Below are 27,519 nucleotides of genomic sequence, written 5' to 3'. Positions count from 1 at the left end.
AGGTTGGCTGAAAAATAAATTATGTGATTGCACACAATAGCCAATGACAGTGCAGTAAAGAGGAAGCCATTTTAAGTCCATTCTAGATGGTTAGTAGGACTCACCTGACATTTTTTGCATCTTGATCTGATCTATTAGCAAATTAATTATATATTACTTATTATCTATTGACTACAAGCTAAATATCTTATCATATGCATCTGCTCTCAAAATATTTTTCTAAATGTAAAACTTTTTTGAATTAAATAATTCATCTCGTCACAAATTAATACGAAGAAAGGAGATTTATTAGTTCATGAAAAGCTATAAAATTTCAATGATATTTTTGAATGAAATGATTGTTAAATAAATCGTCATCAAAGCAGCTCTGTAAATTGGTAGAACTATACATGTTTTATATACAATATATCAGCAAATCCTGAACTTTATACAATAAAAATCTTACTTCTGTCTTAGTTGTAATAAGCACATATTGTCTGTTGCAATAGCCAATGTTTTAGAGATAATTGAGTAATGGCAGGCTTGGATATCTCCTCTGATTGCATGACCTTTTTCCCTGACTGTCATCAGACAATTGTGGTCCTGAATATCCCAGATCTGAAATAAGGAACATGTATATTCTAAGTTATCTCCCCTCCTGAAAAGAAAAGATGATTATTGAAGCATAAAAAAAACCAGATTGTTTATTTCAGGGCTTTTGGCCACAGACCACAATTAATTCCTCTATTAGTTCTTTATAACGTTTTGTCCAATTAAAAAAAAATGACCTGTTTTTTTTTTGTCAAATTTTTTGTGTGTGTAATGTACAGTACAAGTCCAAAAAAATATCCATCTTTCAGAAAAATTGCATGTATACATCATACAAATTTAGCCAATACACATCCATACCCCTATAGACAAGTCAAGAGATGTTCCGAAAACTGTAAATATTACCTTTTTGCACCTGGCCTAATCACTATTTCCATATCAAAATCAGTAAAAATAAAACATCCAAAAATGTATTTCAGCTCTCTTCTTTCATTTCCACCCCATAAAAACTAAGAAATGTATGAGAAAGGGAAAGAAAAAAAAATAAAGAAAAAATAGACTTTAATTAAAGGGAACTATATTCGTGGACAACGAAAAGCGGGATCATTAATTGTGGTCTGGGGCCTTTTCCTTCATGTTTGATTTTTCATAAAAATAAAAAAAAATATTTAAGCTAATAATCCTTTGATATGTTTTTAAAAAAATATTATTTCAAAGTATTTTTCCAGCATCTTCAGAAAATGGAAACTCAAAACAAACAACATTCAAATCTACACAATAGGACAGAATTAAGATATTCTAACAGTCAATTGTTGAGAATACTTACAAACTGGCAAAAAAAGTTTGAAGTAACTTCCTGATATTTTGTTAAACTATCAACATGTCAATGAGAAATATTTTATGATACAGGGAATACTTTTGGTTGCCTGATGTAAGTGCAATAGAATACCTCCAAAATACAGTTAGAAACAAAATTGAAATACAAGCTAATCCCTAATTGTCCAAGATTAATCTTTTTACTATATTTGAATCATTTGAAGTATGTCAGAATATAATGTATAAAAATTTATACCAAATTCCCAAGTAAGTTTTTACCTTTATACATCTGTCTGTAGAAATACTGAAGATTCTGTTCTCCTCCTTGGCAATCATAAGGTAAAAGATTGGTGCATTATGTCCCCTTAACATGGCAGTTGGCTTTCTGTTGATTCAAAAGAATATACACTTTAAACCAAAACAGATTGTATTTTCGGAACAAAAAGTTGCATGCAGTTGTACAAAGTATACCATGATCTGGTAGTTGGTAAATAATAATTCACAGTACAAAATGTATAATTAAAATACTATGAAATTAAAGCAGATTAGAGAATCACTTTCGTAATACAACTTAACGTTTGAAAGTTCCACGCCAATATATGTACCTAAAGTTATGAACAGATGGGTAGACAAGGTGATTGCAGTATACCAAATGCTCTGTAAGTGGGCAATAAAATGTGTTGAACTATATAAAGAGTAGAAAACAGTATATAATTCATATAAATAAGAAGATGTGGTACGAGTGCCAATGAGACAACTATCCAACCAAGTTACAATGTGTAAAAAGTAAACAATTATAGGTCAAAGTACGGCCTTCAACACAGAGCCTTGGCTCACACCAAACAGCAAGCTATAAAGGGCCCCAAAAAGACTAGTGTAAAATAATTCAAACAGGAAAACCAACGGTCTAATCTATGTAAAAAACGAGAAATGAGAAATACTTATGAACAACATCAACAAACAACAACCACTGAACAACAGGCTCTTGACTTAGGACATAGGGGTTTCATTATCTTTCTTGTTGACTGCTAGATTCCTATTTGTAGCTAGTACTTTTCAATATATTCAATGAACATCTTACATAAAATTCCTGAATTCAGGCGGTACTTATTAGTAGCATAGGAGGGTAAAAGTACCGGATACCGCCTCCTAATGAATGGCCTGAGGGCAGGTGCATAAAAATGCAGCGGGGTTTAAACGTTCATTTGTGTCTGGTATTTTTAGGAATAAATATCAATTCACTTCTTTATACTTTAAGGTGGTACCCAACACCTTGACTAATATTAATTAGGCTCATTTAATTTTCATAAAAATTTGACAAAATGTTTACTTTGACCCTTTGACAAAAATATAAAAATTTCAAAAAATTTGAACCAACCACTTTATCAGAAAAATTTCATTGGTTATATAGCAGTTTGACAAACACTAATTTTGATCATTGAGAAGCTTAATATTTCCTTAACAATACAACGTAATTAAAACGTTTAGCTGATTTTTACAGAGTTATCTCCCTGTAGTGTTAGGTACCACCTTAACTAAAACAAAATGTTTAATCTGCTTTTTTCTGTATTAACATTTCCTACAGGTTAACTTTAACCTGGCATAGCATAAATTTATGTCTTCCTGTATTTTTTATAACACTGCTTTTGAGACAGAAAATGCTTTAAATTGACGCAATGATGCCTATATATCTAATATGGTATATTTTCTAAATGACAGAATGAATATAGTTATTTATATAAGTGTTGTTGAGCCTCATAGAAATGAAATGAATATAATAAAGAGGTTATAAGATAAAGTTTTACTTAACATGAGCAAGTACTTACAAATTCACATATGGATTCCATAACCGTACAATCCTGTCCATGCCACCAGTGACAATGATATTTTTATCTTTACAGAAATCAAAACATTTGACTCCTTTGTACACCTGAAATACTGCTTGGTCTGATGATTGTCTGGGTTTAGGTACAGCTAACATCTGTCTAAGCTTTGCCTTGTCCTGGGGATCTTTGGAATCTTTCTTTCCTTCAATGATAGACAAATTATATAAAAATTATATTCTTTTAATGCAAAGCAAAAATGACAGATACCACATGTTTTTGTCAATTTCTTGACCTTTTAATTGACCCTTATTAATTTCTGAAAACAGTTAAAACAAGTGTATTTCTTCATTTTAAGGACTTCTCTTTTACTTGTCTTGTGTGTGTCATTAGAAAATGTCAGTCCACCATCACCAAAAAAAACTTTTTTTATTCAGCCGAATTTTACTGAAAATAGTCTAGACTTGTTGTAGAATCATAATCTGTGAAATAATAACAAACTAACCCATTTTGAAACTATAGAACACCCTTGTTGTCCAAAACTGAAAAAGGTACCTAACAAATTAAAAGATAGAACCCACATGGTTTATGATAAAATTGAGAATGGAAATGGGGAATGTGTCAAAGAGACAACAACCCGATCAAAGAGCAAAAAACAGCCCAAGGCCACCAAAGGGTCTTCAACACAGGGAGAAAATCCCGCGCCTGGAGGCGAGCTTCAGCTGGCCCCTAAACAATAATGTTTACTAGTTCAGCAAAAATGGACGTCACACTAAACTCCGAAATGAACCAAAATTAAAAAACATACAAGACTAACAAAGGCCAGAGGTTCCTCACTTGGGACAGGCGCAAAAATGCGGCAGGGTTAAAAATGTTTAATGAGATCTCAACCCTCCTCCTATACCTCTATCAAATGTGGAATAAACAAACACACAGCAATACGCACAGTAAACCTCAGTTTAAAAGAAGTCCGAGTCCAATGTTAGAATAGGTAACAGAAGAAACTAAGCAAAATGACAATGATACTTCTTCTTATAAAAGACCAATTTGTTTACCTGCATTTTGTTGGCGGATCATTGATTGTTGGTATTCAGCAATTTCCTGTGATCTGTGTGAACTACCCATAATACATCCTGTACAACAGAACAAAAATTGAATTAATGGGTGCAGCTTTCAGTTATTGGTCATCATTCTGTTAAATAATGGAACAAAGAGATTTAGAGCTTTCTAAAGTGATGTGGACACCTAAACATTTATTTTGCCTGTAGATTTAGAGCTTTCTAAACTGATGTGGACACCTAAACATTTATTTTGCCTGTAGATATTGAGCTTTCTAAAGTGATGTGGACACTTAAACATTTATTTTGCCTGTAGATTTAGAGCTTTCTAAAGTGATGTGGACACTTAAACATTTATTTTGCCTGTAGATTTAGAGCTTTCTAAAGTGATGTGGACACTTAAACATTTATTTTGCCTGTAGATTTAGAGCTTTCTAAACTGATGTGGACACCTAAACATTTATTTTGCCTGTAGATTTAGAGCTTTCTAAAGTGATGTGGACACCTAAACATTTATTTTGCCTGTAGATATTGAGCTTATATTTTTCATATTTGAATTACAGATGTATTTTTCGATTTGTTTTGGGTGACCTTCCTTTCATGGAATTACAGCAGATGGAATAGGACAGCATGCAAAGATATTAATGTTGTGACGATACATCTAGATTACTTGTAGGATCTTACCTTTCACAAGTGCTGTGTCTCTATCATTGGAACAGGAGATTATCATTTTGATATCATGATAGTACTTCAACTGGAAATATAAATTGTTTTAAATTATATAAAGTTAGATCATTTCTAGTTACAGAACGTCAATATTATGTGTAAGAAAATATATGTATTGAATAAACGGGAAGTTGAAGAGCAATGGATTTGAAAACACATCACATGGTATACCATACTCACATAAAGCTTGATACCTAATTTCAGGATGCTCTGATTTGTAGTTGCTGAGAAAAACTGTGATGAAGTTTTCATGAGATGGACACACAGACAAATAAATGTTAAGAAGTATACCCCCATCTTTGGAGCAAATGATGACTATAAAAAGCCTTCATCTAAGAAAATACTGTTATTATGAACTTCAGCATCCATAATGAACATAACTTTGTTACATTTTAGATCTGGGTCTTTTACTAACCTGTTGAACCCAGTCTTTATGAACCTGCCATCTTATAAACATAGCTCTGTGTTTTTCTATGATTTGATCTAAAGATATACTTGGTATAAAACCTTGATGTCTTTTTTCTTTTTTCCATAACCTGTAAATGTAATTATACCATGTACTTTTATACTCAGGAAAAATAATGAAAAGCATGCTATTTATATATTTCTATTTTGCTTTGTTTTGATGGGTTGTTGTCTTTCTGATACATACCCTACATTTCCTTTTACTCATAACTTTTTATGAATGTGAATGAAAGTTATGGTTTACACCAATAAACCAGCAACCCATCAACACAAAAAAAAACAGCAATAAAAACATCCAGTCTGAAAGTCTTATCATTCAAAGGATACCTATGTTTACCTACTTTGTTGTTCATCATATATTTCATTGCCAATTAATTGAAAATCATCAATTGATTTGACATTTTGTCTTTTCTTTTGTGAGACAAAGGCAAACCTGGACATAATTATATAATGGACAGAAACAAATGTTCAGTGTTTGCCCACATGATTCTTATCACATATACCATGTATACATTGTTATTACAATCCGTTTCATTCTAATTAATAAATTAAGCCTAAAATCACAAATTCAAAACCAAAGAAACTAATAACTTTTCTATAGCAATAATGACAAATAAAATGCTCCGCTGCACGCAGCTTGATACAACCGCAGAGGTCGAACCCTGAACAGTTGGGGCAAGTATGGACACAACATTCAAGCTTGATACAGCACTGAATTTGGATTGTGATTAAATATTTGACACAGCATAGGTTTCTGACACAGAATGAATGTGGTCTAAGAACTTAAAAAATTTTAATTTACCTATTCAAACCATATCATTATTATTTGCTTTTATATATAAATCAGAAATAACCAATTTAAAATGGAAAATTTTAAAGAAAAAAAAAAATCCCTCCCCCAAATTTTTTGAACCCCCATATGATTCATCACCCCCAAACTCAATCCCAGCCTTCCCTTTGTGGTATGGTACCTTGCAGTACAATTTCAGAGAGATCCATACACTTGAACACAAGTTATTGTCTGGAAACTAGAAAAATGCTTGTTTTTAGGCCCCTTTTTGGCCCCAAATTCCTAAACGTTTAGGGCAATTACCCCCAAACTCGAACCCAGCTTTCCCTTTGTGATATGGAACCTTGTAGTACAATTGCATAAAGATCCATACACTTACACACAAGTTATTGTCCTGAAACTAGAAAAATGCTTGTTTTTTGCCCCTTTTTGGCCCCTAATTCCTAAAAGTTTGAGGCAATTACCCCCAAAATCAATCCCAGCCTTCCCTTAGTGGTATGGTACCTTGGAGTACAATTTCAGAGAGATCCATACACTTGAACACAAGTTATTGTCTGGAAACTAGAAAAATGATTATTTTTGGCCCCTTATTCCTAAACGTTTTAGGCAATTACCTCCAAACTCAATTCCAGCTTTCCCTTTGTGATATGGAACCTTGTAGTACAATTTCAGAAAGATCCATACACTTACACACAAGTTATTATCATGAAACTAGAAAAATGCTTGTTTTTTGCCCCTTTTTTGGCCCCTATCTCCTAAAATTTTGAGGCATTTACCCCCAAAATCAATCCCAACATTCCCTTTGTGATATGAAACCTTGTGGTACAATGTCAGAGAGATCCATACACTAACACACAAGTTATGTCTAGAAGTTACAAAAATGCTTATTTTTGGCCCCTTTTTGGCCCCTAATTCCTTAACTGTTGGTACCATAACCCCCAAAATCAATCCAAACCTTCCTCTTGTAATATTGAACCTTATGGTAAAATTTCATAGAGATCCATTCACTTAAACTAAAGTTAGAGTGCGAAAACCAATGTGTCTTCGGACGACGACAACGACGACGACGACATCATACCAATATACGACATAAAAAGCAGCCATAAATTGTCTAATTTTAATAACAGAATATCAGAATACTGAAACACATCTGAACATTTCATATCCAAACTGTTCCAATACATGGACTCAAATATAGGGGGGAAAAAAAATTTATTTTCACATACCTCAAAGATTCACCAGGATTTTTTATGACTAGAATATTAATACATCCTTGACTGTCACCAAATACAATTATACATTCATCTGTATTTGTAGCACTGTAAACATAATAAATAATGATTACTAAACAAAATATTATACTGAATATATCTCATAAAACAGATCAATTGTCTCCTTTTAAAAAAAATAATTTCAAGAATCTTAATTTTAAGATAATGCAACATATTTGACCTTGATCAACTTTTCATTTCTCGAAAATTCCTAACCAAAGACCCATACAGAAATTTAAAAAAAATGAATATTCCTTTGTCTTGAATCTTCCTGGAATCAGTTTGTAAAATGTATCTTGAAATGAACAGTATTGTCATGAATGAACAATTTATTAGTTAGGTCTTATGACGATTCTAAAATTAACATGCATAATTTCAGAGGATTATGATCTATATTGACTTATGCATAGTCTAAATAATGGTTCATGTGACATACCAATTGACTATAAAGGATCATCCTTTAACATTTGTGAAATTGGGGCCTTTTATAGCTGATTATACAGTATGGGTTTTGCTCATTGTTAATGGGTGTATGGTGACCTAAATCTACTGTTACATCCTTTGGTGTCTGGTGGAGATTTGTCTCATTGGCAATCATACCACATCTTCTTATTTTCTTTATCTGTGACATACCAATTGAAAATACAGGATCATGTGACTTACTAGAACTAATAAATCATGAGACTTAAAAATAGTCTTTATATGATCATGTGACTTAAAAATAGTCTATATTTGATCATGTGACATACCAATGGTCTTTAATGGATCATGTGACTTACCAATAGTCTAACTGTAAAGGTACTGATTCTAGACTACTGACTTGACAATATGGGTCAAAGGAGGATAACTCAAAGAACTGGATTTCTCTGTCACTGTAAAAAAAAAAATAATCAAAATTAAAAGTCAATCAGATACAATTTTCTGGCCTTTCTAAGCCAAAACAGTTAAAGCCTTCAAAATTAAAATAATATATTATCATTATAAACTGTTTTTTTCAAGTCATCTTTAATAAAGATAAAGAATCAATAAATGTCTTTTGGTTAGTTGTGTTGTTGGGTTGTTGTCACATTCACAGATACCCTATATCTTCTTTCAATTATCAAACCAATCAAACTATTACATTTATGCATACATGTATAAATTACACTACAGTTTTCTGTACTATAATGTTTCTGTTTTTATTACTATCTCAAGAATTAACAGATGACAGAATTTAGATACCTGACAAAAGAAACTTCAGTTCAAGCATGAACGTTTGATGTCAACAAAATTAAATCAATTCACTGTACCACAGTAACTGTAGAAGTTATATTACAAAACCTGTCACCTGTTGTCCACAATTCACTGTGAATAGTGTTATACTAACCCTGTGCCCACTATAAATTTGTTATATTCTGGCATGATGACAAAATCTGTGATCCATTTTGGTTTGGTTCTAGACATTGTTTCTGTGTTCTGGAATTATATATAAGTATTGGAGAGATAAAAATATCATATGTATTTTTATCTACAGCCTAAAGCTCTCAGAAAATTCAACTGACAGATAAAAGTTTTTTTTTATATTTTCCTTGAAGGTTTTCTGAAGCTTATGATGTGTTCATCGAAAAATAGTTACTTGGCAAAATTATTAATATTTATCATATTTATATCACAAGCATAATAGAAGGAACAATTTTTAAATATTTCTTAATAAAATTTCCTCTAATTTATACCTATCAACTTTGTATTTGTAAACTTTGACTATAAATTTACATGTATTGGTCTCAGATGTTTACAATAAATCTACCATTGTGTGTTTGTGAATTTGATTTTTTCAAAAATATGAATTTTTCATAATCAAGCTTTATCATTTTCAATAAATATTTTAGTTAGATTCTTTGAAGTGTGATCTTTCAAATTACTTACAACAATCTCTTTCTTTCTCTTCCATTTCAGTTCATTACCAGACATTCCCCAGAATGTAACTGTCCCATCCTGAAATAATATCAATTACATTTTTTACATGTTGTTGGTCTTATCCATAGAGTGTGATGGCCTGGATTACCGAAGCAGGTCAGCATGGAGTAAGAATAATATTGTGTCAAAGCAGACTGACATGTCAAAAATAGATCTGTGTTGAGCATAACAATGGGATTTCAGAGCTAAATGCTTGAAAATTGCAGTAACTTTTGAAGTTATATTAAAATGGTGGTATTAAAAGTCCTATTTAATCAAACTTTCAAAGATGATTTCAGCCTATTTTGTAATGCTCTAATGAAAAGTATTTCAGAAATATGTGCCCTGCAAAATCTGTTTAATACAATTTCAAAAGGTCCGGCATTAAGATTCACCAACTTTGATTATGACATTTACCTGACTGCAAGCTAAGAAGGATCCATCAGGATTACTTGTAATCCTCAGTATAGGATCTCTGTGAGGGGGACTAGCTATCTTTGCTGGTAACAGAAACTCCACTTCCTTAGATCTGAGGTAGGAGTCCTCTTTCTCAGCATACTCCAGCTGCATGTATGTACAGAACTCATCCCAAGTAATACCTCCATTGTACGACCAGTCAATCTTTTTAAATAGTGCTTCAATTTGTGCTTCCTGTAAAAGACATACAAACATTATGTATTAAATTTGTTCAGTGAATCTTGTCAGTTTAATACGGATTCAATATTTTCATTATATGTAACAAGTTCCCATTATCAAAGAGATCATTTTTGGAGCTGGTTTGATTTTACTGTAAGATGTATGCTCTTCAATTTATTGCTAAAGGCTTTCCAAAAACCAAACGAGGAACAACAATAAAACCACTGCAGCGTGAGTGTTCTAGCTAGGATTTTAGGACAGAGGGACAAAGTTTAAAGATAAAGGGAACTTTGGAAAAGTTTCTTGTCTGATAACAGACAACCTTATTATGTTTATAATTCAAAAATTTAAATCATCAGTATTAGTAAATGAACTAATGTATTGTGCTGGATTTTAAGTTTTAATTGGTTGTAATAAGCTTTTACCAGAAATTTATTTGCACCAAATTTTACAGTTTTTTTTTCTTCAGAAAACAAAACTTCATAGGGTAGACTATTGATACAGAGGGGTGCACAAAAAAGGCACAGGGAGCAGTGCCCCTAAATTTTGTGCTAGCTAGGACACTGCATTTTTACTTACCGGTATGTAAGGCCATTAATTTCAAAATGAACTGGCATGTGAAGTGCTTGTTATAAAGAATTCTTTTTTCAAAAGTCATAGTTTTCTCCCATGACAACATATATCTGTCTGGGGGAGTAAGTAATGGTGAAAATCCTTCTTAATTTCAAATTTAGATGAATGCATTTCAACTTAAGTGTTTATAGAGATGAAATTTTTCAATAAGAATTTCCTTTCAAAAAAAAAGTATTTCAATTTCTACAATTAGCATTTTGATTGTATTGTTATGCACTTGCCTGATTAAACATAAAGAAAAAGACACAAGCATTACATATTATTTCATAAAATAGATATTAATAACCTATCGATCAATATATCAACCCATAGATCACACTTTCTTATGCAAGTATAAACAGCTTATTACTAAATCTTCATAATCATATTAACCTTTAAAGGATTAAATAGTATATCTTGAGTATTTGACTTAATTTTCACAAACCAGAATTATATATTGCGTTGGAATAATCAATTATACTGGTACATATATTGTATCTTTCAATCATATAAAGGAACTAATCTAACTGAATTATGGGAAAAAACACTACAAACAGAAACATACCCATCTTAAAACAAACAAACAAGAATATTTTATAATAACACAGAGATTTAGGATGTAGATAAAATTATCGGTTTTCAAGAGCTAAATCGACAGTGTGTCATCCCTACAGGCTCAAGACCACAATTAATGACCCTGCTTTTCGTTGTCCACGAATATACATTGTAGTTCCTTTTAATCAGAGTGTATTTTTTCTTAATTTTTTTTCTTTCCCTTTCTCACTCATTTCTTAGCTTTTTTGGGGTGGAAATGAAAGAAGAGAGGTGAAATAAACTTTTGGATGTTGTATTTTAACTGATTTTGATATGGAAAGAGTGATTAGGCCAGGTGCAAAAAAGGTGATATCATATTTACAGTTTTCGGAACATCTCTCGACTTGTCCATAGGGGTATGGATCATGATGTGTATTGGCTAAATTTGTAAGATACTGGAGAGCAATCTTTCTGAATGTTGGATATATGTTTGGACTAGTACTGTACTTTACACACACAAAATATTTGACAAAAAGATTTGGTGCATTTTTTTTAATGAAACAAAACGTTATAAAGAACTAATAGAGGAATTTAATTGTGGTCTGTGGCCTACAATGGCTTCCATTTTCAAGGTTTAAAAAAATTAGGTGGAGTAATGGGGAGATAATTTTGACAAAGTGAAATCTTGACTGACAATGACCACAGCTATCATTACACACCAAAACATAAGTTTGGGAAAGTAATAGTCGGGTGTGAAATTGGGAAAAATAACTTTTACAATAAGATCCATCCGATTATCTCCCTTGACAACTTGTAGATAATTGGTCAAATTGAATTAGTAACTAAACAACCATGTTTGGCAACAGTAATACAGCACACTTGATGAAAAGGAGCACCGAAATGAAAACTTAGTAACCTCACAGGCTCAGTGAATGAAAGAACAGAGTTCCAATGTCCATCGCATTGCACATATTTTATCTATTTAAGGTACAAGGGCAATAACTAAAATAATCTAGCAAGAATTGTACACATTAGAGCGCTCACAATGCAATTGATTTTCAAGCTCGTCTAAGACATTGCTGATATAAACCTTTGATATAAGTTTTGCAAAAATTCTGGCAAGAATTGTACACATAAGAGCACTAACAATGCAATTTTCCATATAATTAATGTTTCCAGGGGGCATAACTCTTTCAAAAATAATTGATCGGCACTAATTTTCAAACTCATCAATGACATTGCTGATATCAACCTATGATATAAGTTTCATAATAATCTGGCAAGAATTATACAAATGAGAGCACTTACGATGCAACTTTCCATATAATTAATGTTTCCAAAGGGCGATAACTCTTTTAAAAATAATTGATCGGCACTGATTTTTGAATTCATCAATGACATTGCTCAGATATAAACCTATATATATGATATAAGTTTCAAAAAAATCTGGCAAGAATTGTACACGTGAGAGCGCTAACAAGACCAGACGGAAGGACGGTTGGTATTTCTATGTCCCCTGCAACACGTTGCATGGGGACAATAACCAGTTGCTAAGGTAGTGATTGAAGAGGACGTGGTGACTGAATTAATCTCATTTGTATATATCTTCCTTAAAAAAATATTTAACGACAACAAAACCATTCTTTTAAAGTAACATCAGTATAAGGAGTACTTACTTTAGTGACCCTAAGGTTCAATCTTGCCTTCAGTAAAGCTTTAAATTCTTCTAGATCTAACTGTCCCGACTCATCCCTGTCTGCTCTCAAGAATGCCTTTTTCAATTCTTCCAATGTATTCAAATCGATCTGTTCTTCAATCTGCAATTAATTATTATACATGTAATATCCATTCATCAATTCATGATAACTTTCAATGTTAAATTATTCACAGCAAAATATTAAGGAACCAGTCACTCAAAGAAAAAATTCAATAAACTAAATTCAAATTCATATTATTGTTTACTCACCAGTGAAATTAGATCTATCATCACAGTTCTATATATATCTGTATAAGTTGGATTTTTATGGCAGTTTAAAGTAACTATGTTGGTGTTCTTTTTTGAACAATTTTGTAGATATTGTTTACAATATGTTTTTATAAAAAAACTTTTGCATATACATTTTTTTATATTTCCACTAAAAACCCTCTTTCAACAAAAAGAAATGTTTTGTACCATGCTCTAGACCTTTTAAAATTTATTCCTACTCTTTAATAAAACTCATTCACAATCCCTTTTTATAAGACATTTTCATTTTATGAACTTTTTTAATAAGTTAACCTAGCTGTATACTCTATCATCCATTCATGGACAGAGAATTTGAACTAGGATAATCTTTTTGTATAGTTTGTTGCAAGAAGTTATGTATGTTTGTTTGTTTGTTGATTTTTAAAGTTTTTTTCAATACATTCCTACATATAGATATATTTGGTTGTTTGTTATATTGAAAGCTAAAAAAATCTTTCATCTTTAAAATGAGTTTACAGTTTTCTAATACGATCAGGTTAAAAAAAAATCAAAATTCGAATCTAAGTCAGAATTGTACCCCAGTCATGACTTGATGAATTTCATTGGTTGCTGAAATTATTATGTTGGCCAAGACCAAACCATGATCAACTAAATTTTAACCTTAAAACTGACCAGTCAACAATCTGAAGTTGACTCAGACTATTGAACAAATACAACATACAGTCACCATTCTATATTCCTAATGTCAAGGGTATTTAACTTATATATACATTGCAATTTTTAATAATACATGTAAATACTAAATTCAATTAAGGGCTTCATACAAACATTGCATTCAGTTTCATATAATTTCATTTTTCTATTTCTAGATGTTTGCATCCATAACCATTTTAGGTGAATACCAAATCATAAAAAGCTATTCATACGTTTTATCAAACAGTAATATCAAATAAGAGTTTATTCTACACTTGAACATAATTTGATTTAAGGATAAAATTGTTTGTTCTACAACAATAAAACTGTTCATAAAAATTACAGAGGCATTAAAACCCCACTGTTCATATTTTAAAATTTCACTTATCATAAACAATAAATTGTACTCTGATTATTATTAAATTCATAGCAACCATAGATTTCTGCAAACACTGTAAAATATTTAAGTTTTCTAACCATACAAAAAAAGTTTAGATCATCCTAAAAAGTAAACATTTATCATTCTGAAACCAGAAAGTTTCATTTGTTCAAAAGTCTGAGTCAACTTTAAATTTTTTTCAGTCATAAAAGATTTAAATTTAGTTGACAAATTATATTGTCGAAGTTTACAATATGTTATGAAAAATAAGCGAAAAAGAACAAATGTCAATATGACAGCAAACCATCAAATAAAGGACATAAACATGGATGGATCAGTGTTTTCATGAATTTTTCTAAATCCACCTAGATAACAATTTCAAATTTGAGCTTTAATTCATCAAGAATTTAAGGGATAAAGTCACTCATTTAACTGCATACTGAAAAGTCAGACCAATATTTGCTGCTGAGGCATACATGACTGAAATGGGGAATTCAATAAATAGATTGAATTAAACAGTTTTCCATGTAAATTGCCCTACCATTCTTCCTTTTTTACCCCATTCATCCTTCTGTAAATGATTGGTTATATGAAATTACCCCTTATATATATATATATTAATGCAGAAAAAGTGCTGCCCTCTCTTTTGCACCCTAACCCAACCCCCCAAAAAACTAAAACTACATGCTCGAGGCATTAAGTGGGTGGGATATATTCACTAAATATATTTCTGCACAACAAGCATATCATACAGTATCATATTTTTGGGTTCTAAATGGACTCAAGATCATCAAGTCCCATAGAATGACCTCTAGATGTCTGATTCTTAAATTAGCTTGTAATTATAAATGATTGTTTGTTGCTAACTTCCAGGTATATACATGTATTGCATAACTAAATTATTGAAAAAAGTCTATTTCATGACCCTAGCTATGAATAATCAATCTAATGTATTGAAAGTTATTTAAAAATTACTTCTTAAATGCAGAACTCCCTGTAAAAGACACATTTCACTTTCAACTCACCATATTCTTAAATGCTATAATGCTTTTTTTATGTAGTGACATAAAAAAGCCTTGAAAAAGATTTTTGTGGACAAAAAATATGTATATTTCATTTCATTTTTCCTTTTATAAACAAATATTTAAATACACTGTTGGATCAAATCATTTTTTTCCAGGGAAAGCAGTGAAATCTAAACAAAGCGCTATTGTAGGATTAATCAAAGTATTGCAGTGAGTGAATGCACAAACAATGATTTTCTGTGAGATGTATAATTTTAAGGCTTCAGGTGCGACAATAGCAAAGATCTTGACTTGGAAAGCATCTTAATAAGCTCTTCAAATAGGCATGAAAATCACAATAACAATGAATATGCAAGGTTTGATAAAAAATTAAGCTGCTACTATCCTGTTTTAAAAGAAAGTCTTAATGAAGGGTTTCCTAACAATGAAATGATTGTATATATCAATATAACCTCACATTTTTAATTTGATTATCTTCAGTAGATAAATATCATAATCAACAGAGGTGGTGTGGTAGAATCTGTATATATGATGTACCAGGAGTTATATATAAGTCTGAAAGAGACTGCTGAACATTTGCAAGCAATTGCTTCAATTTAGAGGTCCTTGGCAATCACTTTTTTGAGTAAAAGGTCAAATGAAATGATTCAAATTCCTGGATTCAGTGCAAATGAAAACACTCTACTGTCCTGGAAATATCAGGATCTAGCTATATATATAGGTAAACACTTTTTTTGTCTGTGAATTGTTTTGCATTTTTCACTCCTCAACCTTAACAAAAATGAATCTTATACTGCAATTTTCATAAAAACTTGGCACTATTAGATTAATTGATTAACTGTCGGTTGCTTAACGTCCAGTGGCAATTATTTCATGTATATTCAGGGCGATGCACTTTTAGACAGAAATAATTTAATAATTCCTTGGATTCCCTGAGTCAGTCAAAATGATAATCTGATTGTTTGTCAAATTTTAAGCATTATAGAAGTATGATCCATTGGTAACAGACATAACATTATTTTTTTTAAATCAACCTAAAAATAAGTTAAATCTTTAACAATTTGTTTTATTTAAATATGAAATAAAAGGACATTGATAATTACTGTAGAATTTTCCTACCTCAGATGTATCTCCATAAACTTGATGCCTGAATGAAGGAGCCGAATCTGTGGAGTGATCTACCCTACAACTTGACCTACTTGTTCTAAACAATAGCTGTGCATTTGAAAATTCAGAGGTCCAGTCTCTTGGAGAAGTACTGAAACTACGTCCAAGTGAAATAAGACTTCGTCCACTCAGTGGCGTGACTGGACCTACTCCATCTTGAGTTAGAAATGTACTACTTCTTATTTTACGGAAATCTTCATCAGGTGTTTTGTTTTGTTTTGGATCCTTGTGAGAATGAGGTCGAATTTTCTGGCTTGAAACAATATTTTTCAAATCCCTGTGAACATGCGCCATTGTTCCAAAGTTTTATAAATTCACTTTAAAAAAAAAACACCAGAATAAATTTGAATACTTTTTTTTTGTTAACAAATAAAACTATCCTAGATAGAAAAAAGTAAAATTCAATAATCCCTATGCAACAACGCTAAACAGAAGAATAACTCCAAGATTTTCTATCAAATCCATCTTTCTTATAACGGATTTCCTTCCTGTCAAATCGGATGCCGTCAATAAATTTCAGTCTCATTTAAATATATTATATCTAAATACGATAAATCTCATCATAAATTTCTTTATGGTGTGTCCGAGTAAATATTCCATAAGAAGTTACAAGTCTAATAAAGTCACCAAATCAATTTTCTTTGTGGATTTATTTAGATTTATTTGCATCATAATTTAATATATGGAATAATATATCATGTACAGACTGTATACCTGCCGACTGCTCCTTAAATCTTTTGTGAATGATAATTTTATCATATGAGATTTTATACTTTGAAAAGGTACAATTGATCATTTATGCAGATTTAAGGTGAGACTACATGAAATAATCGGAAACAAACGGTTTTTCATAGTGAAAGTTTGTGTAAGGAAAACAATTTGAATTTTTGTTTTTCATGATAAATGTTATTTTATTGTTATTTACATCAATGTTAATCTAAAATCTATTCAAAATAAATATTTAGAAACAGATTAATTGAAATTTATTATTGTTATTTTAGTGAAAATAGATTGTAGTAATTCATCATTATAAAAAACAGTCAACAATAGATGAACGGTGTTTGGGATTCTATAATGGTGATTTCTAACAATCTTAAGGGCATGCGAACATCAGACCTTAATGCTTTAAACTAAACTTGATTTTGAAGTCATCTGTACCTTTATAGACCACGTAACTGCTTTAAAGACCAGGATGTTAGATAAAAAATAAATTGGGTTTATATTTGACAAACAATAATCAGTATTTACTAAAATGAGTGCAGTTGAACATCAAAACTTGAAAAGAATTGATAATGTCTTATTCAGGTATCCATGATTATAAGGATACTCCTGTTTACAGCCATAAATAGTACTTAGTATGGTATGGATAACTTGAATGTCTTTGGTTTGACCTTGCACTGACAGAATCATTATCTACACTAGGTGATGTCGGTAAATTACTGTAAGTATAGTTTTTGTTTTGGGCTATTAATAATTTGATTTTGTATGTACATTTTAGTATTCTCAAACATACTCTGGCCAATTCTTTATTAATTTGTAGTTTCATTCATACTCTCAGCAATATTTTGTTTTTCTCACTTCTTAAAGTGTACTTTATTTTGGAAAAATTTAAATTGTATTTTACCATTCCACAACTGATCCAGAATTCAAAATGCCAGTTCCAATTAATGTGATGGCAGTTTTATCCAAATTTTTGCAATTATAAAAATGTTCCGAAAAAAATTTGTCATTTCAAATTTGAACATTGATCAGAACCAACAAAATTAGCAGATGACTTATGGCAATCTGAGAAATGCTCATCCCAATTTTTCGCAATTATGAAAATATAACTGAAATTTAATAATTAGTTCAGTCCATGAAATGTAATTTTTTAACCCAGGACATTAGACAAAGGTCATTTATAATGTTGCCGCGATATAGCCTTTTTGTGCTGATGTGGCGTAAAGCAATCACCAATCAATCATTGCTGTATAGTAATATTATCATTCAAATCAGAGACAAGTTTCATTGTGTTTGTTCATAAATAAAAATTATCATTTACACAGTGTTTAAAAATACCATTGACATTTCATTAATTATTTTATTATATGTCTATTCAACTTACAATTAAACACTTGGCCACAGTAGATTTCACCATAATTTACTAAAATTTGAAAGTATTTTTGACTGACAGATTATGTGTCTATTGATGTGAAATCAGGTCAATTCAATTTCAGACAACAGAAATGTATAAAACCTTACAGTATCATGGAGCAAATTGAAAACATGCCAAACTGTACTTTCAATGGTATTTTAAAATGCAGTGTATGACAAATGAGTGTAGGAAATCTGTCATTATATAATCAAATGTTCTTCAGGAATTAAGGCTCTATGTGAAACTCTTCAAGAATCTGTTAACACTAAAACTAACAAAAACTTGATCTAAACTAAAATAATAAGAAAGTTTTTCTTTTATAGAATAAGTGCTTAAATTAAAATCTTAAAAAATTCAAATGACAGGTGATTGATAAAATATTCATGATTATTGTGTTAAAAAGTTTGAAAAAATAAATGTAAAATGATTTTAAATGTGAAACAAGAAGTTGTATACCAAATCTGTGAATATCCTCTTTTTTTTTAATTTTATAATAATAACAATGATCAGTACAAATGTATATAGGGAAAAAGTGTCTCCTGTGCATCCTCATTATAATCTGGCTTTGCTTATCATTCCAAACATCTGTGCATTTCAGAATAATTAACAGGCAATTATGATTAAAGATACAAAGCCATTCAGAAACTCATTCAATTTCAGTAATTTTCAATCTTAACAAATTATCAGTTCACCACACTTGGTTTCTAATTGTTGTACTGTATTGATTCTGACATAAGCAAAGTTAATGAGAAAACTACTGGGAGACAGCAGAGATGAAAGAGAATTTATTTGTCCTGGTTCAAATTTGGTATACAGCTTTCTTTATATATAATTTTTATAAAGTTTAAAATAAAAAATAAAGGGTGCATAAAACTTCTAGCAAAATGGTTCATAAAACAATTACACTGACGAAACAGAATACACACACAGCTAAAGACAAGCAATGTTTACTTACTCTCTTCTAATAAGGTAGAAAAAATGATAATCAAATTAAAAATAATGTACATCAATATGATTTTGGTTTTTTTTTTCAATTGAGGACCTATTGACTGCATGGTAATAAACAATAATTACAATAAGCAATAATCATGAAATTAAACATCACACAAAGCAAACATACGTACACATGTAATTATTACAGATTTCTGATTAGAAAATTTTCAATCACATAAGAGTTGTTTCCCCTGAAGAAACAAACATCTGACTTTTTCATCTTCCAGCATGCCTTAAATCCATGAAACAACCTGTAAAAATCTGGTTAACAGGGCTACATAAATTTGTGCTTCTTATTCTCTGAAACAAATTTCCAATTAGTGCTCCCACACTGATGACGCTAAAACCTGTTATAGATTAGTCTATTCAATTTAATGGAACATGAATTATCCTTTTTTTGCAATTTCAGAAAATGTCTCCCACTCAATTGTTTTGTAAGAGTTATCTCTTATTCTACTTGGATATATCCTTTTTCTGTTTATGCTATAAAAATGTCATTTTGACTCAATGAGGCCTCAGAATTATTAAAATTAGATCTATATTAATGTCATTAAGGAATATGATTAAACAAATATAAATTCTCCATGAGTGTCAATGTAGTTGATGTTGGAGAAATTTTCAAATGAAAATATACATAGATATAAGAAGATGTGGTATGAGTGCCAATGAGACAACTCTCCATCCAAGTCACAATTTGTAAAAGTAAACCATTATAGGTCAAAGTACAGCCTTCAACACAGAGCCTTTATACATGTATAATTGCTAAAATTTGCTGTATAATTAGGGTTGGCAAAAACAAAACAAAAGTTAAACATGAACTGAACTACAAAAACAGAAAATTCAATGTTCTAAACTTGAGATCTCTGATGAACAACCTAAAATAAAATGAGATGCTCTAACAATTTTCTACATCAAAAAATATAATGAAGACCTACCTTTAGAGAGTCATTAAATAAAGATTCCCTTGGACTCTCATCTGGAACTTTTTCATTATTAATCATAATATAAAACGCTTCAGACAATGTCATTGAAACACGATCCATTTTGAATCCTTTATAATTTGAAAAAATATCTAAAATAGTCACAGCCACTCAATCTATATTAACGAAGAGCTCCATGTTCAATAGTTTTTATATTTGAAAAACGTTCAGATAATATTAATAACATTTTGCTTTAATTTCATCATTTGGTATAATTGTCAATTCCAAATGACAATTAAAATTTGATATATTTTTCATATTCTGGTTATCAATTTCATGCGTCAGTTATTCCCCTTAATTCAAAGTACAAATGACAATAAACAGCTGGATCGTCAATTACTAATTCCATATTAATGTTTATTTTATTATAAAATTATCATAGCCAACATTAATCCTGGATTAAAAATATTTCTATCCACAATTTCGCAACAACAAAAACAAAAAGTTATTAAAGATAGCATTGCGTAACTTTAAATAATTAAATAATCGCGGATGTCTCCAAAACTATTTATTGAACTGAACACTCTTCAAAATAAACATTTCCTGACTGTGTCCATTTCTCCATGAAATTATTACTATTAATAAATTGACAAGAATAATTACTAGTTATAAAATGAAAATGATGTCTCATTGCCGTAGATACTGCTATTATCGATCACTTTATGTGACAAAGTCATGCAAGTTAAGTTTGTTAATCGCGGAAGCCATCAACAATTTAACGATCATAATAAAGCCATAGTTAATCCATGAAATAAAATGACTATTGTTTAATTTGATGTAAAGTTAACATGCAAATTTAAAAAGATTTTCTCAGAATTTTATTTCCTATTACGGAGATGATTTATTCTCATGAAAGTGTTACATGCTATAGATGATATGGAAGAAAGGGATGAATAATTAATTTCTTCAAGTTCTACCTGATCAATAATGTATTATTTTCTTATTTTCAAATGCTTTTCAATTTTCTTTACAGAAACAAAATTATGTATACTTAAACATAAGCTTTTCATTTACTTCAGATTGGAACAATCAGATAACTGAAATATTGATCAATAGTCACTGTAAATTAGGCCAAAGCAATATAGTTTTTTTCTAATTTAACCTTTCTCCTTAGCAGGGCATCTCAAAGGTTGACTGGGTATAGAAAATTAAAAAGTTCATCTTCTTCAGACCAGTGGTAAAACCCTCTCCAAAGTGAGGCATCCATTTGGCTGTGCGAGATGCATAACTTCTAAGCCATATGTCTGTTCAGAATGAGGCAGATGACTCGAGTAAGGAGAGTGCCACACTCTATGCACAGAAAGAACCCTTGTAGCAACTCTTCAAGGGGTCTGTAGGTGGTCTGTTACAAGACTGAATTTCTGTCCCTATCCAATGTACACTCATTTTCCAGTGGCATTCAAAATTTTAACCCCATCTACCCAGTCGACCCCTTATTCCTGACCTACCAATTGTATTTCGTTAATTTGTTCTCATCCTGATCATGCATGAAATATTTGCACTGGAATGTTAAGCAAACAACAAACAATCATTTAATATCCAGGGAATGAGGAAGGAAATTTAATCTTCCAATAATTCATTTTCAAATGTAAAGTAATTATATAAGAAACAGGCTGGACAGGTTAACCTTTGATCACTCAGGATAAAATAAATACTCTTCAGAAATGCTTCAACTCTTATTTTAGCTTTGTCTGATAGAATTACAATTTTCACAAACATTCTGTAAAAGTTGAAAAAAAAATTCTGAGTTATTGCCCTTCTATCTTAATAATAATTATTCAGTCCCAAACTCAACCAAATCAGTATCTTTTTCTTTCTTTTTTTCGGGGGGGGGGGGGGGGGGGGGGGGGGGGAATATTTTAGGGAAATTCATTTAAAAAAAAAAAACATTAAACATTCAACACATCATATACATATGCATGAAGAAAATCAAATGAGAAAGCTTATCATCAGATTTAAATTTTGAACATTATTTTTTTTCCAGATTTTATCGTAATTATGTTCTTTGAAAAGCTAAATATGCAGTATAAAGAGACTTACTGTAATATTTTGATTCTGATTTTTACCATCATTTTCATTTCTAGATGAAATATTTAAGGGTTGAGCAATTTCCTTAAATCCAACACTTAAATTTAAAATTTCCACAGAAAATGGTTTTGTTTGTAATAATTCATCTAGATGTTTGTTAAATATCTTATCAGCCATTGTCAAACCAGAATCTCCACAAGAAAATCAAAATTGATCTAAATCTAATTATTGTAGATAGGGCCAAAAAAGAGTGATTGTCTTTAATATTTTATTAAAATGTTCCTCCGAGCAGAAGTCTTTCTTTGGCATTAATTTCCCAAGAGTATTCTTCAGAATGTTTATGTATTTACCAAAGCTAACACTAACCAATATTAGATTAAACCTTTGTAAAACAGGTCCAGAAATACATGTACAGTCACCCTTGGGACCAGAGAAAACTGACCTTATAAGAGAGCCATTGAATTGAGGCTCAAAATGTATCTGTATTAGTACAGTGGAATGAGATGGGTTTTTGCTGAATAGAGGTGACCTTCATTGCAGGTTTGACTATTATTGTTTTACTTGTTAGTATTAAACAAAAATTTCTGGATAGACAAATATACAATATTCATGTAAAGGTATTGGTTATTCTATAATACGATATCTACGTGTAGCACAATATCTAGAAAATAATATCAAAATACTCTTGAATGTAAAATATCTTAAACACTGTTGTGAAAATTGAAACACTGAAGTTTTCATTCATATTATGTCTTACTGTTTTTGATTTTTTAAGAATAAAAAGGCTTTTTTTCTCTTTTGCCACATAAAAATAACTTCTAGATTATCATTCTACTCTGAGTATTCCTGTAAAAGATTATGGCAGGTTTATGGATTTTGATTATTATTTTTTTGCTAATTTTTCACTTTAACTCTTAGGAATTAATTTCAATAAAATAAATCTAAAAATTGAAAAATAAAAAATTTCAAATTAGAAAAGAAATTTAACAAAGTGGGGATAAGAATACGGTACATCATTTAAATTCATGTAGCCAAAATTTTAATTTGTGATAGAAAATCTTTAGCATTGTTTATATAATTAGTGGATGGCAAATGTTTTGTTTTAGGAAGGAATGAATAAAATCTTAAAATATTTAAACTGCTGCCTAATGTTTTAAAAAATTCTAAATGGTTATTTTGCTGTTTAGAATATGAATATGTTCCCCAAAAATCTTACATTTTTACTTTTGTAAATCTGGACTATGGACATGAAAAAAAAACCACAGACTTCTGTGATGAACTGCCCTTTAAAAGAATCATTCTGAAAACCTAAAAGTTGTTTCCTTCTTTAAATGGTTAAAAAGATTCACTTTAAAGAAGAGCAGTAGTGAGTAGCAGAGAGTCACTGTTGAATTGTTATGCAATAGTTGGTTAACATGTATATGTATATAAATTTCTAATTTGCCAAGGTTTGAATTAACAAAGCTCGAATATTAGGCGATATTAAGTAAGTTTTAAAAGGTATATTTTTTTCAGATCCTTACTCTTTGATACATTTTACCAGCATATTAAGTATTTATTACTAGGAAAAACATTAACTATTTACATGTATATATTATCAAGAGTCATATTTTATCTTTTGTAAGGGTTATATTTTCACATTTGTCATTCAAATATATATCTTATTTAACAAGTACGCTAAAAATAAAAATTTTAAAATCAAAATAAATTAATTTGCTTCAAAATTGAAAAAAAAACAACATAAGAGTGTCTTGTAACTTGAAAAAATACATGTACAAATGTAGCAGGTTTTATGCAACTTTACTGTCAGACAAAAAGTTTTTAAATCATGATTCAAAGTATGAATTGCATGGAATATAATTCACTATGAAAGGCAACATTGTCAAATAGTTTGATAAATTTCACACTTTTATGAATAAACAGCTGATGAGACACGCCCCCTTTTATACCGGAAGTAAACATGTTGCTACAACAAACCTCCATTTTGATGCTTAATAAAAGGTCGATAATGATTAAATCTACCATAAATAAATGATTTCCAAATGAAAAAATCTTGATTCTGTAAATTTATTACTCCTACAAGTTAATCTAAGAACAATAAAGATAAAAGAGACCGAATAATAAGGATGTTTTATAGGTTTTCTACACGCACGTGTTTTCTTTACCTGTAATTTGTAAACAAACAATAACAAATGAAATATCAAAGTATCAAACAGTAAAACTGATTTTCTTACTTTATTTTTCAGTTGATCTGAAATCTGTCCATTACCAGATCTTGGTCGATTTTTAATCAAGTCAGGCTGAAGCCCATCAACAGTACCGAGTGTGAGTCGACGAGGCTGTTTTTGAATTTCTTGAAGTCGTACATCTGCTTGAGGCGCTCGATACTGTCTCCGTGGGCCAGCCTGTGTCACGGGTCTGGCGGGTAACGCACCTTTCTCCTGTGTTCGTAAAGATGAAGATGAAGCTGTTGAGGGTCTATTACTATCGAATAAACTTGTTGAGTAACATGGATGAGACTGCAGATTTGGTCCAGCCGAACTGGGACGTATTTTCTTTCTCATTGTCGCGGTTTGTGGTCTTGTCGTCGGCATATTGACACCCGGGGGCTGGCCGGCAACAGCCTCCAACAATTTTTCCTCAAAAGGTGTAAAGAAATCACTCCGTTTCAATGAACCTGACGACCACGGACTTCTGTCCCCTGCTAACTTCCTGTGAAGGTCAGTTGAAGTAAGGGTGGCCTCGTTCCTGTCCCAACGTAAACAAAATATATTTTAAAGATCTTTTGTGTTTGATCGAATTCAAAAGATTTAACGATAATGTTGATTGATCAATAGCTTATGATATAGACATTTTTACCTTCAAAGAAATGATTAATTATCAACATATCGTCATGCTGATACATATTAAGATTCGTTAAATTGAAAATTTATTGAGCTTATAGTTGAGTCAGAGACATATAATACAATTATATGTCTGGTTGAGTGTCCTTATTCCATGTTATTTAATCAATAGAGTCTGGATTTTTTTTTGAAATAATTTAATTTTTAAATCGTTTATAGTTCATCTCATTCAATCTAAACATATCTATATATTATATATATGAAAACATGACATATGCATCGAAGTATAACTCAAAGCCGCATGGACACAGGGAGTTCGGGGTTTTGGAGGGGGCGTAAAAAGTCTATGCATTAACAATATATGTAGACCCTTAAAGGGGGACAGGGCTCCCTAAATTCGCCTCTGGCATGCCCCCTTTGATTGGAAAATATATCATATCATTTTAAGAATAAAATAGTCAAAATAAATAGTATTCATTTATATATAAATATGGAAAATCGCCTCTCCCCCCTTTTTCACAAAATCCTGGACCCGCCCATGTAAACCACATCGGATTATAAGTAAAAAAATCCATACACAGTTTTACAGACATCATAACTGAAAATCAACATTCGAAATGGCCATTAACACTGTAAATCAAGTTCGGCCAATTAATTGATACATAACCTTCGTGAAATTGCACCACATTGATATATTTGGCATTGACATTCCAAAAAGTGACCCATACCCGTGGCACGTCTGTGTATACCTTTATATAGGAAGCGCCCACCTTTTCCGTGATGGAAACTTATCAATTAGTCCTTCTGTATTTCTGTCGAAAAAAATGAAAGAACAACTGTTATTGAAATACTATTATAAAAAAAGGAAGATATGGTAAGATTGCCTATGAGACAACTCTCCACCGGAAACCAAATGACGACTATAGGTCATAGTACGGCCTTCAACAATGAGAAAGACTATAGTAAGAATATTATCGTCAGATCTATTCTATACCTAGACGGAGTCACTGATTATACAATATATATTTGTCCATTAAGAAACAAAAGAAGTCACTGCACGTCCAACCAGATTCAGTACACTAAAAAAATTGCTGAAACATATAATAGTTAAGTTCATTTTCTTCTTGATTAGGTGTATCGATCAATGAAAAAAAACCGTGTCAGACTTTCAAAAATACACGTAAAGATTTTCAGTAAGCTGAAATTATTGATTATCATATTCAACATGTCCAATTTCGACATATTAGAATATATAATTATACTGAATTGTACTTTTATCCAAAATTTGACTGACAATAAAAATCATAAATCTACAACATGAAAATAAAATTTGTAGGAATTAAAAAGACAAAGTATTCAACACAAAACATTTATTTTACTAATAACAAAAACTTGTCAATTCATATTTTTTCATAAAGAAAATAAACAGAAAAATGTACACACACGCACAAACGAAAAGAACACAAAAGAAAAATACCTTCTTTCCGTTTCTAGCATTCTGTTTATTAGCCTTTCTTATTTTAAAACTGGTCAGATGCACAATTATTAGCAATCTCGATATAAACACCATATAAAGGTATATCTATTAATTAAAAAAAATATATACAAATAAAACATTGAATCTCAAAAAAAGAAATTTACAACGAAAAACCAATACGCACGCGTACAAAAGCATCACGGAAAAGGGGGGGGGGGACTCAGTAATATGTATGTTTATTATCTGGTGTATTTTCCTTAAAAACTAGAAGTTCAAAGCAATTCGGAAGACAGCATGTCATCAATGAGTTCTATACAAGAAATATATTTTCGAATATAAAAATAAGGAGATGTGGTATGATTGCCAATGAGACAACTCTCGACTAGAGACCAAATGACATAGAAGTTAACAACTATAAGTCATCGCACGGCCTTCAACAATGAGCTAAACACATACCGCATATAGGCATAAACTTACGGCCTTCGCATATAATCGTATATACCTTAGACTGATGGATCCTTTTCTTTTAGACATTTTGAAAGTGCAGGTCCGAAGTCAGCTAGTATTCTTCTCTTCACATTTTGTGTTTGACTGACTGTAGATGTTCTATCCCATTTCACATTCAAAATAAATTTCAGCA

At 30.9% G+C, this 27,519-nt stretch overlaps 1 protein-coding gene and 1 long non-coding RNA gene across 5 annotated transcripts in view; one reads left to right on the top strand and one right to left on the bottom strand.

The window, feature by feature from the left end:
* LOC127715359 (WD repeat-containing protein 64-like) overlaps positions 1–25,789 on the bottom strand; it is a 52,973-nt gene extending 27,184 nt beyond the window's left edge. For 2 of the 4 annotated variants that reach the window (XM_052221392.1, XM_052221393.1), the window contains exons 1-14: positions 24,794–25,789; positions 12,871–13,011; positions 9,830–10,063; positions 9,383–9,451; positions 8,844–8,932; positions 8,257–8,349; positions 7,433–7,525; positions 5,367–5,487; positions 4,910–4,979; positions 4,223–4,300; positions 3,171–3,372; positions 1,624–1,729; positions 446–597; positions 105–131 (exon numbers count right to left, since the gene is read on the bottom strand). In XM_052221392.1, the coding sequence (XP_052077352.1) occupies positions 105–131; positions 446–597; positions 1,624–1,729; positions 3,171–3,372; positions 4,223–4,300; positions 4,910–4,979; positions 5,367–5,487; positions 7,433–7,525; positions 8,257–8,349; positions 8,844–8,932; positions 9,383–9,451; positions 9,830–10,063; positions 12,871–13,011; positions 24,794–25,153 (1,835 nt within the window). In that variant the 5' untranslated portion in view covers positions 25,154–25,789. The remainder of the gene's footprint in view (positions 1–104; positions 132–445; positions 598–1,623; positions 1,730–3,170; positions 3,373–4,222; positions 4,301–4,909; positions 4,980–5,366; positions 5,488–7,432; positions 7,526–8,256; positions 8,350–8,843; positions 8,933–9,382; positions 9,452–9,829; positions 10,064–12,870; positions 13,012–24,793) is intronic. The other 2 variants (XM_052221394.1, XM_052221395.1) reach the window with 1 other exon arrangement.
* Positions 17,663–24,937, top strand: LOC127715369 (uncharacterized). Its single transcript, XR_007988359.1, has 3 exons — positions 17,663–17,865; positions 22,955–23,099; positions 24,806–24,937. It is a non-coding gene; the product is annotated as an uncharacterized LOC127715369 (long non-coding RNA).
* Positions 25,790–27,519: the final 1,730 nt, after the last annotated feature.

The sequence above is a fragment of the Mytilus californianus genome, unplaced genomic scaffold (assembly GCF_021869535.1).
Source record: "Mytilus californianus isolate M0D057914Y unplaced genomic scaffold, xbMytCali1.0.p SCAF_9, whole genome shotgun sequence".
In the NCBI taxonomy this organism is placed as follows: Eukaryota; Metazoa; Mollusca; class Bivalvia; order Mytilida; family Mytilidae; genus Mytilus; species Mytilus californianus.
This window is presented reverse-complemented; position numbering and strand designations above follow the sequence as displayed.